Source organism: Tribolium madens, unplaced genomic scaffold, assembly GCF_015345945.1.
Source record: "Tribolium madens isolate multiple individuals breed KSU strain unplaced genomic scaffold, Tmad_KSU_1.1 Scaffold_96;HRSCAF=242;Tcas5.2_LG5, whole genome shotgun sequence".
In the NCBI taxonomy this organism is placed as follows: Eukaryota; Metazoa; Arthropoda; class Insecta; order Coleoptera; family Tenebrionidae; genus Tribolium; species Tribolium madens.
The window spans coordinates 541,103-557,911 of record NW_025401068.1 but is presented as its reverse complement, the minus strand read 5'-3'; the positions used below and the strand labels follow the sequence as shown (position 1 = coordinate 557,911).

Below are 16,809 nucleotides of genomic sequence, written 5' to 3'. Positions count from 1 at the left end.
GTACTGACGCCCGAAATGTCACAGAAACAAAGTTTATATGGAAACATCGAAAATTGAAACGGCCTTATAAGCGTAGCTTGTTGATTCAGATGGCCTTGCTGTAGGTGTTTTATCAAATATCTACAAAGATCCACGTTGATAATTTTATCAGCTTGTTATTTTTAAATTACGTTGTGCAAATAATTGGATAATTCATTTGATTTATCAATCTTAAGCGCAGCAACATGTCTATAAGAAAGCTCTCTGACGAATTGCAAAAAGTGGCTATTGAAGAATTAAATGAAGACCCAAAAAGGATACCTTCTGATTTAACGCATATTAAAAATTGGATTTCAAAACAACCTCATATTAAAGCGAGAACAGGTAAGAAATATTTTCTGTGCTATGTACCTAAAAGCATATTTTCAATATGTAGGTACTTACATTGTACGAGTAAAATGAAAAATTTCAGAATAATAATTTTAGTACATTTTTTTGATCTTTAAAAATTTACGTTACGTATACGTGTCCACACATGTCATATTAACACTATAAAACATTTCAGATGATCAGTTGCTCGTAACATTTCTTAGAGGTTGCAAATTTAGTCTGGAACGTACTAAAGAAAAGCTCGATATGCATTACACCTTGAAAACAATAACTCCGGAGATTTATGAAAATCGTGATCCATTGCTCCCTGAAATTCAAAAAGTGTTATCTGTTGGGTAAAGTAAATATAATAGAATTATTCACTATTGCTCAAAAATTTACTTTAGGCCTGTGTTACCCTTGCCAATGCTAAGTCATCCTGGTGGACCTCGTGTTAGCTTAGCTAGAAACAGTCTAGTCAAAGAGCATAACTTAGATCTAGCTGCTCTTTTTAAAGCCAGTGCCATGATTCAGGACATTTTGTTACTAGAGGACGATAATTTAGCAGTTGCCGGAACCACCTTGCTTCATGACATGTCTAATCTGTCTATGACTCATGTTTTGTCAACAGTTTCTCCGTCGTTGATAAAAAAAATTATGACTTGTGTGCAGTATGGTTATCCGAATAGAATTAAAAGCGCAGCATTTTTTAACGTGAATCCTGTATTTGATGCAGTTCAAAAAATATTTAAACCATTTTTGACAGACAAAGTTAGGGATAGGGTACGAAGCCATTTAGTCAGTTATTCCAATTTTTATCATTTTACAATTTCCAGATACGCATTTGTAAAAATCTAAATGACTTATATGAAGTCGTTCCCAAAGAAATTCTTCCCGAAGAATATGGTGGAAACGGAGGCAAAGTGGAAGACATTGTACAACATTGGAAATCAAAAGTAGAAAGCTATCGCGATTGGTTTTTGGAGGATGCAAAATATGGAACAAATGAGAAGAAAAGACCAGGAAAACCTAAAACTTCTGAATCAATTTACGGTTTAGACGGATCTTTTCGACAACTCTCTGTGGACTAAATAAAAAAAAAATATTTAACAGCACAAACAAATAATTATATTGGAATGAAATAATATAAAATAAAAAAAATAAATGAAAAATGAATACTATACGTATAGTCACAAAAAAAAAACCTTCCTCAGCTACCTTTTTATTGAAAGGTAATAATAATTGGTTATAATATTCAGGACCAACAATATTTTTGTTTCTTAGACTAGTAGGTCCGTTGTAAACCTTTGTACCGAGATAATTGGTAATCGAATGTATAAAAAATTAACAACTCTCAATAGAGCCAATTTCAAATATTATTGGTTACGACTGTATACGTGACGTGTAAGACATTACAATAAAAAATACAGGGTGTCCAAAAAGTCGCGTACCTACGGGAGACTGTATCATCGGGCGGTGCCTTAGACAACAAGAAAAACGTTAAAAGAATCTATAAAAATTTCGAAGTTATGAGAGTTTAAATTTTGCACTTTGATTCCATTTATTTCTATTGGAAAAATAATTTTCCAAGATTTTTTACTACAGGCTATTATTAGAAGAGGAAACAAGGAAGCTGTATCCTAAATTGTAACTCTGTTTAAAGTTATTTGTGGCTTTTATTGGTATCTTTACTAAATAATTATAAAATAAAATAAACATTTAAGATCATCAGAATCATTAAATAGACATAACAATGAAACTTTAAAACTTTTCTCTTGTAAAGTAAAGAGTATAATATCTTACTTGTATCGTAAATTACTATTAACATACCGTTGTATTGCTACAGTAAGAATCAATGATATATCTCATTTTATGAAATTAATTTGTCATAATTTAAAGAGTGTTAAAAATAACAGAATCGTTTTCAAAGCCCTTTTAAATAATTACAAATTTGTAACGGTCGTGGTCAACCATTGGTATTATCGAATTTCAATTTATAACGGACTTCATATTTTATCGGTACAATACAAACACAGAATTCTTCTAATATTTTAAGTAATGTTTTTGTTATATGTTTGCAAACTTTAAAATAATTCGGGCTATCACAATTTAAATTTATCTACAATTTCTCGGTTGATCATATTCAAGTCAACACAATGTTTTATTAAAAAAAAATTAAGGTGTAGGTAATTATCCTAATAAGTGACAAAATTTCGAATGTCAATACAGATACCTAAATTGTGTTTAGATTAGACAACTAAAAAAACAGTTTTGTCGTCGTTGTGAAAGATAAGCTGGGCATGAATTATCTTGCAACTGCATTAAAAAATTCTTTCCCAAAAAGGGTCAGTTTGAACTCTATTGCTGTTTAAAAAAAATGGCTTTGTATGTTAGAAAAATACGGCGCAATATTAAAAAATAGCAGATTGTAGATTTTAAAACTGTATATGTACATATGTGTAGGTACAGTTTTTTTAAAGCATTTTTAAACATCAAAGTGTTTCCTAACTTGCTGAACAGTCTATATATTAAATAAATATTACTGCGCTTATTTTAAATGAGAAATATTATTAGAATTTTTCGGTGATGCGTTAATCTTAGGTTGTAATGCAAACAATAAATTTTACACAGAAATATTAATATCAGATTGAATACCTGATAAGATAAGAAACGGAGCGGCTTGTACATACGTAGGTATATATAGGGCGATTCAGATAAGATATTGTGCCTGACGATCTGGCGATGCAACCTAAAAAAACAAATTTCATTTACGTCTTTGATCCAATTTATTTTAGGATTTGCAAGTCGAATCCAAGTTATCATCTTATGCCACTCTGACATCAAGACAGAGAACAATCATTAGTGCTATTCAGTTTTCGCGGAATGATAGAGAAATTGAAGAAATCTTTTCGGTGTAATCCCAATACAAAATGTATGAAAGAATGAAACATTAAGGGTAGACACACAGTTTTTTTTTATAAATTGCTGGTCAAAGCAATGTCAAAACAACATAAGATAACTTGGATTACAAATGCAAATCGTAATTAAAATTAGATCAAGACGTAAATGAAATTTGTTTTTTTTTGTTGCATCGCCTGAATGTCGAGCTCATTATCTTATCTGAATCACCCTGTATATATAGGTACTGACAATATTTTTTACTATTTGTTTTAACTAGGTACCTATATGTAGAGAAGGTTCTTAAAATTCTTATTTTTAATTTAACGAAAAATGGTACTTTTGGTACTACTTATAAGCATTTAGTAATAAACTTTTTACCAGTAAACCAATTGCAATTACTTACATTTTTGGGACAAACTGAAATACGGACCCACTTATTTGAAGTTGATATTGTTATCTTATCAGTTTGTCAGACATTTTCTAGTATAGTGTGTTGTATTTGGTGCACAATAAAATAATTATTTAAGTTAAAAATTTATGTGATTTTCATGTCAAATGGTATGGTAAAGACGATAATTACCTACTTTGAAAATTTGTCATCTTCTATGGATTCTGCAAATAATGGTTTAATTAGAAAAGGAAGCAATAAATCCAATCCTGATAATAGTGCAAGCAAAGTTAAACAAATTGTAAACGATTTCACAGAGATTAAAAGACCTATTAAAAACAGAGGTATTGAGAACAACGCTTCTAATACTTACAAAACAACCTCAAGAGGTAGTGCAATTTCAAGAGAAGATATCAACAATTATCACAAAGGTCTAAGAAATAATTCCTTGAGAAGAAGCAAAAATTCCTTATGCAAAATGAAAAAGCCACCATTCGAAGAGAACTCTTCACCTAACAAAAATGGTTTCACCGATCGACAACAGAAATACGAATCACTTGCTAAAGAGGCCATTGAAACAAAAGTAAATAAAGAAAGGCTCAAACAAAATGAAATCGCAAACGAAAACTCTACTAACGAAACTAATGGACAACAGGAACAAGTAACAGAAGACTTAAATTTAAGTGACAAAAACGGAAATGATGACAAACTGCTGCAAAAACAAGAGGTAGACGAACCGCATCAGCAAAGACAACAAAGTGAAGACTCAAGACAAATAGTGGAAACAAGAAGATATGACACTTTATACGACTCAGAAAAAGAAAGAGAAGATGAAGATGGTGAAAGTAGTGATGACATGTTTGGTTTTAATAACTTTGATGGAGAACAAGGTGATAACTATATAATCGAGACTTATAATGATGAAGGTAAAGAACTTATTATCACAACATTGGAAATAACACGACGTACTGTGGAAGGAGATGAATGCGAAGATAGTATTAGAAGTCTAATACAGAATTCTGATTATGTTTTTCACACAGAAGAATCAGTTACAGAGAAAGACATTATTGACGTAAATGAAGTATCCATATGTGAAAGTATAATTAACAAGTGTATGAAAACATCCATGAGTGTGTCTACTTGGTTACCTCATGATGTTTCCGACGATGAGGAATTTTCATCCGAAAGTAATAAATGCAACGAAGTTAAAACAAGACAAGATGGATTCTACGTAAAAGATGACGACGATGATGTTCATTCAACTTGTACTTTTCGCGGTTGTTTAGATTCAAATCGGGAAAAGGGAGATAATTTCTACCATAACACAACACCCTCATTTGATTCTGAAGAAACAAATGCTGCAGATAAAAGGGATGATCCTGAAACTTCAAATAAAAGTAAAGAGAAAAAAGAAAAGTACGTATACTCAAAATATATTAAAATGTAATACATTTTGGACATTTTTTAGAATTAATTATATTATAGAAGAAATCATAAAGACTGAAGAGTTATATATTAATGGCTTGGACATAATAGTTAATGTAAAACACATGATTGTCCACTTCAATTAAGTTATTTATTAATTTTTTAGAATTACATGCCATTTCTTATGAAGGAAACCCCACTTGATCTTATTGGAAAGACTACCTACATATTCGGGAATATTGAATTAATCTACGAGAATGCTAAACAATTTCTTCTTTTATTACAGGAAACTGGACTAGATGCTGAAAAAATTGCACAGTTATTTATTGACAATGTAAAATGGCTTCATTTTGTATTACATAATAATAGATTAATATACCTTCAATAATTTCAGGTTAAAATGTTTGAACTATACCCCTTATATTCAAAAAATAAACCAACAGCTGATAAAGTCCTTAAGGAGTTCGATGAATTTGTAAAAGTAAGTTTTTGAATTACGTCGTTGATTCTGAAAAACCTGTCATGTGCAAAATAGTCAGAACGTTAAAAAAGTTATTTTAAAATGTTGTCGTGCATGTGTTATTACTTTATAATAAAAATCATTTTTATGTTCAAGTGGTCAAAAAATTGCGCCTTTGCAACAGGAGTTGAAAGACTTGAAGTCATTTGAAGCATTTTACACGGTGAAATCACGATTTATGTTTCATTAGTTTCATGAATATTAAATAATTCATGAAACTATTATTATTAAATAATAGTTATTTATTATACAAGACGATAAAATTGAATTTTAGCTTTGTGAGCAATTTAGCGTCGAGGCGTCCAATATTTCAGAAACCATCCTGGATAAAATTACAAAATTTGGTACAACTGATAATCTTTATACACCCAAATGGATTCAAAGATAAAATGACGAAATTTTTACTCAGGTGCGTCCTAAACTGAGGGGTTTAGCGTAAAAAGTACTGTAACTATTTTGGCAGTTGGTTTTTGCCACTTTCAGCCACAAAATTCGTCACAAAAAAGACGTCTCTTGCGTTTTTTCGATACAACTTATCGTTTTCGAGTAAAATCACATTACAATTTGTCTCACAGATCATAAAAAAGTTAATAATTAAATTTGTTTCACCGTTTAAGGGGTCCGTAATGAAAACTTTCGACAACTGATCTTTAAATTCGTTCAGGTGTTTAAAAGTAATCAGCTGTACCAACTCTTGTAATTTTATCTATTCTGCAATAGTGGGAAAACCTAAAATTGCTTTTTTTGGCCATAATACTGAAAATCTATTAAAATAAAAAAATAGGAACAAGCCGTGGAGGGTGAAACTCCTTCCACGGGGTAAGCTAAAAAAATTACGGGATGGGCTCATTGTTTACATAGCACCATAGCAGATATTACCATCATGTGCTTAGCAGATTTTTCGGGATCAACGATTATATGTTTAAATAATTAATAAACTATATGTTTTCAGCGAAGACAAATACAACTAAAGGATAAATTAGGGTTGGCTAGTTATTTGCTAACTCCTATTCAACGATTGGGAAAATATGTTTTGTTGTTGGAACAAATTCAGAAAGAATTAGACAAAAAACAACAATCTTTAGTACAAATTAAAAAGGCTGTTAGTGTCATACGAGGTGTTATGAGAAAAGGAAATGATTACATTGCTATAGACTCAATTAAACAAAGCACAATTGACTTAAGGTTACAAGGATCGTTCATAATGAGAACGCTTTTTACTATTACCAAACCAAGGAAGTTTCTATCTATGGTATTTTTATTTGAAAATGTAATCGTCTTTACAGAAAAATCTCCTGTAAGTAATATTATAATTTACGTACGCACATTTATCATAATATGTTTGTCATCCTAATCCATTTTGGAAAACATAATTTAGTTTTCACTTGAATTACAATAATTTATACTGTTACTATTTTTTCCCACGACCGTATACGAAAGTAACTGTTTACATAGAGCGAATTACCGACGAAAGTTAACGTAACAGAGGTTTTGCGGTTGGCGGGTTGGGAGTAATCATTGGAGTAATAATTAGCTGTTTGTTGGTATATCCATTTTTTTGACATTACTTATTTTATCGTTCAAAATTGACGCAAAGTTCTACAAACTCAAACCATAGAGTATTTAAACTTAAATCACCTTAATTAAGTAAGTACTTAATAGACACCTAATTTATTACTGCCGATGTTATCTTTAACAGAAACATTAAATTGTTTTATTGAAAATAGTGGTGTTTTTTTGTCGTGGTATTACCGGGGTCGTGGGAAAAATAGTGTACATAACTCACTGGAAAGTGTCTGACGCACACGTGGGGCTTCTGCATTCGGTAAGTAAGTTCATAAGTGAGTTATTTGTCACTTTCCGTGCTCGTTATGTAACATACTATAAACAAATTTTAAGTTAGTTGTAAATATCTTATGGTATACCTACCAAGCCACTTCTTCCTTTGAAGGTAGGGTTTTTGGTACCTACTAAGGTGGTTTTATTGAAAAATTCCGTGATGAATCGCAAATATAATATAATTAATAAAATAAAAAAGAATAATAATCTCACAAAGTATTTAAGGTTTGCAAAAACAAACTACAGAAGAATAATGGATTTTTTGTTTATTTAATGTGCCTAATGTTGTGCTACTTGTCTAAATTAGTGGAGGAGTGGAGGTGCTTTTGTACATGGCAAAATATCGAGCAATCAAGATAATTTGTAATCGAGTCATCGCTGCATCTGAGAACGTATGTCTGTTTTTGAACTAACTTCATAGGAAACGTCAAATAAAATGACAAGTCGTAAGGTAAAACGGTGAAATGGGCTGGAATTAGTCTCCGACGTATAATAATACGAGTAGGACCGTTCCTTTTTGAAGGTAAATTATAAATTTAGTTGTTATAATCATCACCTTTTTGATCAGGCCATTTACCTTCCGACTTGTCATTTTACTCGACATTTTACAGACGTACGTTTTCGGATCCAAAGATGATTCGATTACAAATTATCTTGATCGCTCGATATTTATTGTGTAATAAACTGTCATGAAATAACTAAGTTTTTCCATGAAATACCTGAATTATACGCTTTAATGATAACAAACGCATTGATCATGCATACAGTATTTACATAATATGTATACACGGTGATTCAAAACGGTTTGACAATCTCTTATATGATGGTGATAGAAAATGTCCGAAGAAACGTAGATATCGTTTTGAAATTTTACTACGTCGCATGATTTAAGCAGGTTTTACCTATTCTTAAAATTTTATTTATTTTTTATGAGTATTATTTTAGATTCATCTTTTAACGTCTTTCACTGACAAAACACAAAATTACCTTTCCTGATTAATAAAAGTTAATATAAAAGTTGCAGTTTTAAAGAGTTATATCTACATAAAGAAAGTTGGCAATTTTTAGAGTAATTTAATACCTAATTCTAAAAACTAAGTGAGTGTACGATCCTTTTAAATCACGAGATTTTAGTGAGTTTTTTATATTTCTAAACATACAATATAAATAGTCTTATGTTTAATTTTAGAAAAACCAAGTCAATGTACTGCATGTTGGACATATTAGGGCCCCATACACGAGCGGATTATCCTTCGGATCTGATACGTGGCGAGTCGATGATTCATCACTAGCGCGCGCGGTTTACTTTTCTTATCTGATAATGAACATGCAAAAACCCACAAAATGGGACTATATTTTTTTTCAATGCGGCCTGGTGGTATACTGAGAGCATACCGTTAATTTTGAAAAAAATTGAAAATGATTCCTTTTTCACTATGTTAAGATACATCACTGATCCAAATATAAAATCAATCCTAATAATTTTTGACGTTCTGGCCGCAAAGAGTTAATTTCTACTCATCATTTGCGCGCCGGATAGGATTTTAGACTTTACCTAATGTCCGACACTTCTATCTGGATATAAATGTTTTTTTTTTCGTACTATCCATATTGTCCTAAAACCTATAACTTCACAAATTTATGTTGTTTATTTCAAAAAAAAAATTTCAAAATAACTATGTAACGGTTTATTTCATTTATTTCAGAAGAAAATTGTTTAAGGCATCATTGTTGTAGAGAACAAAATTTTGCAAATTTCTATATTTATAGTTTATACTTAGGTACTTCACAACATATCTACATATTTTAAAACATCTTATTTTTTTCTACAACTACTTCTGACTGTAAAAGTCTTTTACATTGAGCCATCAGAAAACCATTTAAATTGTTTTATTTAACAGTTAATTGTTGCGTTATTATACCAATGGCAACAAAATTAATTTAATTGTTTCAAAAAACTTGTTACGTCAAAATAATCAATTAATTGTCAATGTCACAATTTTTAATAATTACAAAATTCTGAAGCTCAGTTATTAAAAAATTCAGTTTGATACATGATTGTAATATGTTTTTGCTTTCTCGATTGATTTTTCAATTTCGAATGATAAAATGCCATTTTGCAATCTGGTATCAAGATACTTTTTTTTCATCGAGAATGCAAAAACATTTTAACAAGTAAATTTCAGAATTTTTCAATTATTAAAAATTGTAAAATTGACAATTAAATGATTAATTTGACGTAACAAATATTTAAAAAAAAACAAATAACTATATTGTTGTTCTCTTATATTAAAAGAGTCACAAATTTTATCTTCAAATTTTTTGTATTTTAATTTAATTTACCGTAATTATCTTACTATAATAAACAATTTAATGCTCTATTTACCTGTAATGTTTAGTTTGTCTTGTGATTGTTTTAATTTAAATACATTTTTTTTTTATTTCGTTGCTCTAGATAGAATGTAAATTAACTAGGTTGACTTAGTTTTTCAAGTAGGCGTCCTAGTTGAGGACATATGTTGCATGGTAGTTCGTATGTTATCTAGATGTCAAAAAATTATTTTATAAAAATTAAAACATTGAGCTAATTAAATTGAATTATTATATGAAACGTCTCAAAATATCCTAAAATGAGATTTTGTTGGTGTTTATTCATAAAAATCGTTCACCACGGTTTGCTGTTATAATTTACATAAAAATTATATTGACATTTCTCATTTGTCACTGTGACATTTTATCTTCTACAGACATATGTTTTAAATTTCTACGCTTGCTTGATAGACGGACTTTGTGATCTCACTGTAGAAATATAGTTTGTGTTTTTAATAATGAATACCTACATAAAACTTTCTGTTTTAGAAAAACGTAGAAGAGTTTAAGTATGTGGACAATATACAAATGAGTGACCTGGCTTTAAGGATATTTGAAGACAAACCAAACGTTTTCCACTTAACAAATTATACTAAATCAAAAAAAGCAATTCAGGATGCGACCTATGTTCTGGAAGCAGAATCACCAAGAATTAAAAACGAATGGACTTCAGCAATTGAAAGTAAATTGTGGCTGCAATTAGAAAATGCAAAAGGTTTATTTTATGAATTTATATATTACAAAAATAATAACATTTTGTGTTATTTCAGAGCTTCAGAAAAAAGTAAGTTATTGTGATCACAGACACCAAAAAAAATTATTAGGTTCAGTTAAAGATGGAACTAGAAGTCTGGACAGAAATCAAAGAAAACTTGGTAAGAGCATCTAAACATCTGCTTTTGTTATTAATGAAAACACTTTTAAGGGCGCACTAAGTCAAGATCAACATTTTATGCCCAAACAGATACATGACAGAAGATTCTTATTTATTCTTATTCTAAATCTAGTCAGTGTTACCTTCATTTTTTCACAGTATATTGTATTTGATGTACAAAAACTTGATAAGTTACTAAAATTGTCACAAATGTTTAAACGTTAGGTTTTAAAGTACGAGTAAATACGACTTAAATACTCGTATTTAATGCACAATACTAGGCAAGTCTCAGCATCATATACGCATAAACTTAGGGAATAATAAACAGTTCATGCCAAATTGTAACTAATAGTGAAAATAATTCTAGTCTTTTGATTACCGATATATTCCGTGATATTAAACACTATTAAACTATTAAACTTTTAAATTTTGAATAATTTGAAATGCCGGTACTACATTTGACGACGCCATGTCTGTCGAATGCGGAATTAATTAGTTTTCTTTTTTTGAAATAGTGCGGTTTTTATTTTTATCATATTAGCTCCCTAAACAAAATGTTTCATTTAACTTATTTTGCACTTTTATTAAATATTATTCATAACATTGCATTCTCCACGTTTATTAGTATGTGTTAAGACTCACCCTGTAAACTCGTATATAGGTGATTTTAAAGTATGTGCAAATATTTTAACAGGTGATAATAGACCTCAAAAGATGTCGAAACAATTCATCTTGCCCTATCTGAATGTTTATACTTTTTGAGATATAGCGAGATGTAGCGCAGTCTATAACTTCACCGATTCAAATTGCAAACAGGTATGATCTTTGAGGTTAGCTCTTCAAAATCTATGGGTGCGTCAGAACTCGCGCCCCAGAGAAAAATTTCAAATAAGATAAGATACCAGAAACATGAAAAAAATGTTCAAAAAATTCTATCTGTCAAAAAATTTTGCCATTTATTTTTTGACATTTGACATTTTTTTATGTCTATTTAATGATAGGTACTGATGATCTCTTATCGAGAGATCAAGATTATTTTGTAATCGAGTCATTCTTGGATTCGAAAACGTATGTCTGTGAAATGTCAAATAAAATGACACGTCAAAAGGCAAAATGGCATGATCAAAAAGATGATGATTTTAATTGCCATTTAAACTAATGAAATTTGCTAACCTTACAAAATTGGTTTGAGATTCGACAACAAAATATACATTTTAGGAAATTAAACATTTGATAATTTGACATACATCAGAAACATGGAAAAAATGTTTCAAAAATTAGAATTTGAAAAATGTCAAATAACAAAAAATAAATGTCAACATTTGACATTTTTTATGTATGTTTGAATGGTACCGATGATCTTATAGTTATTTAGTAAAGGTACAAAAATTTTTGCTAATAAAAGCCACAAATAACATTAAATACAGTTACGATTTACGATAATACAGTTCTCTTGTTTCCTCTTCTAATCCTGTGGCAAAAAAACTTGGAAAATTATTTTTCCAACAGAAATAAATAGAGTCAAAGTGCAAAATTTAAACTCTAATAACTTCGAAATCTTTATAGATACGAGTACAATTTTTTAAAGATTTTTTCCATTTGGATAAGGCAAGTTTATTTTGACTTTTTTGAGCTCTACTATCGCTTGTTAATATATTTTTGTACATATGAATTTTGAAATCACCCTATATGTATAAACGAGAAACATTTTTCTTATTCCTAATCATATTTTTATTTAGACTATAAGTAAAATTATTTAATTTTATTTAATTATAAGAAGTCAAAACGTTTATGCTACGTATCAATAACAATGTATGTTCAACGATTTTAATAACAGATAATAAAAAGCTCAGTTTGGAATTTATTATTTTGTAACAAGTGTCTGAATGAAAACATGATCAAAGGTGTTCTGAAAATTTTATGAACGTATGTCTTGAACAATAACAGTCAATTATCTGTAAAATTTCAAATTTGACATTTTATTTATCTTCAATGATGATCTAGTATATGTTTTGTTTATAAAGATTTAGTAAAGGTACAAACATTTTGACAATAAAAGCCACAAAATAACGTTAAACCAATTTAAAAGTTACGATACAGCTTTCTTGTTTCCTCTTCTAATAATAGCCTGCCGCAAAAAAAAATGGGAAATAATTTTTCTAATAGAAATAAATACTGTCAAAGTGCAAAATTTAAACTCCGATAATTTCGAAATTTTAAGATATAGAATTTTCTAACATTTTTGCCATGTTCCTGGTATACTTTACATGACACAAAAACTTCAAAACTAACAATTTCTTTTAATATATACTCGTTTTCATATTAATGTGCATCGAAGTAGTCGTTGAAAGGGATCATTTTAAGGTGGCAATCATCAAAAAATCAAACAATCCTAACCTCAAATTTCCCTAACAATTATTTTTTCAAATAAATGTGTGCCCCAGGTACCAAAAAATAATTAAAATTAACAACGTAATTAACAAAGGGTAGCAAACAACAAGATTTTTGTCATTATTAATTATTATTTGAAATTTTTTTTACTTAGAGTTGGTTTCTCTACATTTCAGGCACCCGATTGGCGAAAACAAAACCATAGAATATTATTATTTCTCTCAAAATATCAATTTGAATTTAGGTGAGCGCCAATATACTAGTTTTCATATTAATGTGCATCGAAAGGGATCATTTTAAGGTGGCAATCATGCAAAAATTTAAACAATCCTAACTTCAAATTTCCCTAAATTATTTTTTCAAATAAATGTGTGCAACAACGTAATTAACAAAGGGTAGCAAACAACAAGATTTTTGTCATTATTAATGTGCTTCAATTTGTTCTGAATGACATATTAATGACACTTTTTTTATGTAAATCAGCCTTTAAGTTAAAGATTCATTTAGACCACTACAACCTACTTGATGCACATTAATATGAAAAAGAGTATACCAGTTTCGCCATTAAATCTAACAGCATATTTTTCCGTATCTATGCGAGAGGTAAAATTTTTAACTATGGTAGAAAAACTGACCTTCTGTTAGAATCGTAATGAAATTTAATGTATTATTAACAATATGTGTAAAACGTTCGTTTCTAAGTTTATAAATTTTCACAGCACTCTCGACCACATTTTTATTCATAAAATTGGCACTTATTTATTTGCAGTTTTTTTACAATTTTTTTTGAAGTGACGTCTGGTTGGGAAATATCAAAAAATAATCCGTCGAATATTACACGAAAGTTCTATGTTTCAATGAAACAGTAAACGACATGTTATTGTATTTTTCTTGGGACATGTCAAGTAAAAACAAAAATGCTGTATTTTTTTTGAAGAAATCTAGCAATCTGAATGTACAATACCACTTTAATTAGTTTTAGCACAATATAAAATCTTGGACACTTTGGTATAATATCTTGTGTATTTGCAAGCTCACTTTTCCAGCAAATGTATTTTAAAGTCATGATTTATAAAATATTGTTAGCCTTGATTGCTTTGGAATTGACTTCATTGATCTGCGCAAGCATTGTCACAAAAATAATTTATAAATGTCAATCACTTATTTTGTTGTTTGTCAAGTTTATAAAATCGTTCATTCATGTTGATTTTTGTTAGAAAAACTCGAATCGTCCAAAATTAAACTGAAGATTTGATCATAAAATGCCATACCAGAAAAATCCGTCAATCATCAGTAATCCCAAACCGGTGAACATCTTTTATGTGTGGTACACTGAGCTTTGTCGACGTTTGAATAGCACCCCAGCTCCTGTGGTAAAACCTGCGAAGCCTAAATGTCAAACAGTATTGAATTTTGTAGCTGATCGATTAAAAGTGGAAGAATGGAGTCCGGTAATAAATGCTTTGAGGCACGATACCAGTCTTCATGTCATTGCAATTAAAAGTAGATTAGGTAATTGTCAGTTTCTACATGACGTTGATACTGAGGAAAAACTGCGTCAAATGAAGAGACGTTCTGGTTCATTATGGACCGCTTTTATTCTGAAATCGTTGCTGAAGTCCTTATCCTGCACCATAAGAAATACGCAAGTCCTGACGTGTCTCGAATTTGATGGATTACCCATGTTTGCACAATATCTGGAACCACTCATGAAGGCGCTTCAGAAGAACAAAACATTGAAAAATTTAAGTTTAAGTCGTTGTCGTATCTGTGACTCCGGCTGTCAAATCGTATGCGCTTACGTACGATTTGCTCCAAACATCGAAGTGTTAAATCTCAGTGGATGCGGTTTGACGTCTGAAAGTGGTGAACATTTGGCCAAACTGATTAAGTATCAGCAAATCAACAGATACTGCGAGAGTTGGCATAATTCATTGAGGTATTCGGATCCAAACATTCAAGTGATGCGAGGTATCAAAAGGATAACTTTAAACGGCAACCCTTTGATTGGAGATAATGGTCTGAATTTTATTTTAAATGAATTGGACGATGATTTGTGGATCAAAGCTTTGGACATGCAAAAATGTGGAATAACAGAAAACATGGGATTGAGGATTATCGATCTCGTTGAATACAGTCAATCTTTAGAAATCGCAGATTTTAGATTAAATGAAGACTTGACTGATTTAACATTGGAGAAAATTTTAAATATTCTTAAACAAAAATATGTGGAAGGCCAATCGGAATACCAGTGGTGTAATACTAGCTTAAGCACAGCATGTGAATCATTTATAGATACAATGTCTACTTTCACTTCTACCAAAACTCCGCAACTTTACAAAGCCAAGTCGGCACCTTTTAGACGTTACGAGTCTAAAGTCACCATAACTGAGAGACCTGTTAGACGAGCGAAAACTTCTGAAAACATTCACAACCAAACTAAACAAGAAAATGTTATCAATGAGAAGAAAGTGATGGAACTAAGCAACCTATTAAAAGAAGAGATACTGAAACGGAAAGAGACTGAAAAAATCAACGAAGAACTGAAGCGAAGACTTGATGAATTTAGTAAAGGAGTGCAAGGGAAAACTAACGTAGATGTAATTGACAATGTGGTTTTGAAATATAAGGAATCTGGTCCTGCGGAAATGCTTAATCAAATTTGTAGAAAAAATGGAGTGCGAAAAAAAAATGGATATAAAAACGGCGCTACAACAAACGGATATCGTGACGACAATGGATACAACTTTAACAACGACGTGGCATATACAATTTTTGAAAAGTTAGTTGGTAAAGACAATAGGGACGAGAAAAGCTTGGACGAGGACAGTTTGCTTGATTACGTGCGGGAAGAAAAGACGGAAAAAGATGATAACAGAAAACAGAGGAACGACTGCGACATGACTGATAGTCAAATTTCGTTATTTAAGTTTATGGAAAATTTAAAGAACAATCACAACTTGCCTATGAAATTTATGAATCGTTCAAACACTTCAAGATATTATATACACGTAAAAAAGAAGGTGTGATAATGTGAAAAATGTCTTTTATTAAAACTTAAGTTCTTTTTGCGCAACTGTAACAAACAACGTAATATTTCTAAATTTGAAGTGAAATAAATATAATTATACACCAATGCAATTTATTTTGTTCAGTAATGTATTATTGATGTGATGTGGTGCTATGTTTTGGTAACATTTCCATAGTCATTTATTCTCTAAAAATACCAATCGGTTAACATAAGAATCGACATGACTATAAATATCTCCATAAACTGATAAAATATTTATAAAAATATAGAATAAAAACGCTCATTTTATTATTATAGTTTATCTTTATAATAAATTTATTATAACTACTATGAATTTTTATCATTTTTAATAAAGTCTGTGATGAAGTGAATTAATTAGTAATCAGCTATTGATAGCTTTGCATTGAGTATATCTGCCGATTAATGGAAAGAGAGAGTTATACTTTAGATATATAGAGTGACAATGTTATGAATAATTTACGGAACGTAGTAGTAGACTTCAAACAACTTGAAGCTCAACAGACGAATATGCAAATTAATAAATCTTGCGTCTTACTCTGAGATGTTTCGAATCAAAATGTGGCTGCATCTGCATATAAATGGAAAGACGGACACTTGAGACATTCTGGTCCTTATTTACCCCTTACGAAAAAAGCAAAAAGTGCTGTATCTGATTCATTTGCTATTCATTTGCTTCATTAGCTAATGAGGTGCCATTTTAT

The 16,809-nt window shown here is 30.2% G+C and overlaps 3 protein-coding genes across 4 annotated transcripts; all 3 read left to right on the top strand.

Moving 5' to 3' along the window:
• The first annotated feature begins 85 nt into the window (after positions 1 to 85).
• Positions 86 to 1,552, top strand: LOC123013044 (retinol-binding protein pinta-like). Its single transcript, XM_044411344.1, has 5 exons — positions 86 to 100; positions 216 to 363; positions 545 to 704; positions 756 to 1,131; positions 1,185 to 1,552. Exons 2-5 carry the CDS (start codon positions 225 to 227, stop codon positions 1,437 to 1,439), a joined length of 930 nt encoding a protein of 309 aa, XP_044267279.1. The 5' UTR covers positions 86 to 100; positions 216 to 224; the 3' UTR covers positions 1,440 to 1,552.
• A 2,176-nt stretch (positions 1,553 to 3,728) lies between these two features.
• LOC123012844 lies at positions 3,729 to 11,563 on the top strand. 2 transcript variants are annotated; one of them, XM_044411018.1, is made up of 8 exons: positions 3,729 to 5,053; positions 5,106 to 5,178; positions 5,229 to 5,396; positions 5,457 to 5,543; positions 6,535 to 6,879; positions 10,281 to 10,506; positions 10,562 to 10,666; positions 10,717 to 11,563. In XM_044411018.1, the coding sequence occupies exons 1-8, from the start codon at positions 3,798 to 3,800 to the stop codon at positions 10,761 to 10,763; spliced, it is 2,307 nt and encodes a 768-aa protein (XP_044266953.1). In that variant the 5' UTR covers positions 3,729 to 3,797; the 3' UTR covers positions 10,764 to 11,563. The 2 variants fall into 2 exon arrangements, with proteins under 2 accessions (XP_044266953.1, XP_044266954.1); XM_044411019.1 differs by lacking the exon at positions 6,535 to 6,879.
• Positions 11,564 to 14,184: 2,621 nt separating this feature from the next.
• Positions 14,185 to 16,271, top strand: LOC123012996 (protein Cep78 homolog). Its single transcript, XM_044411269.1, has one exon. It carries the CDS (start codon positions 14,319 to 14,321, stop codon positions 16,083 to 16,085), a length of 1,767 nt encoding a protein of 588 aa, XP_044267204.1. The 5' UTR covers positions 14,185 to 14,318; the 3' UTR covers positions 16,086 to 16,271.
• The last annotated feature ends 538 nt before the right edge of the window (positions 16,272 to 16,809 follow it).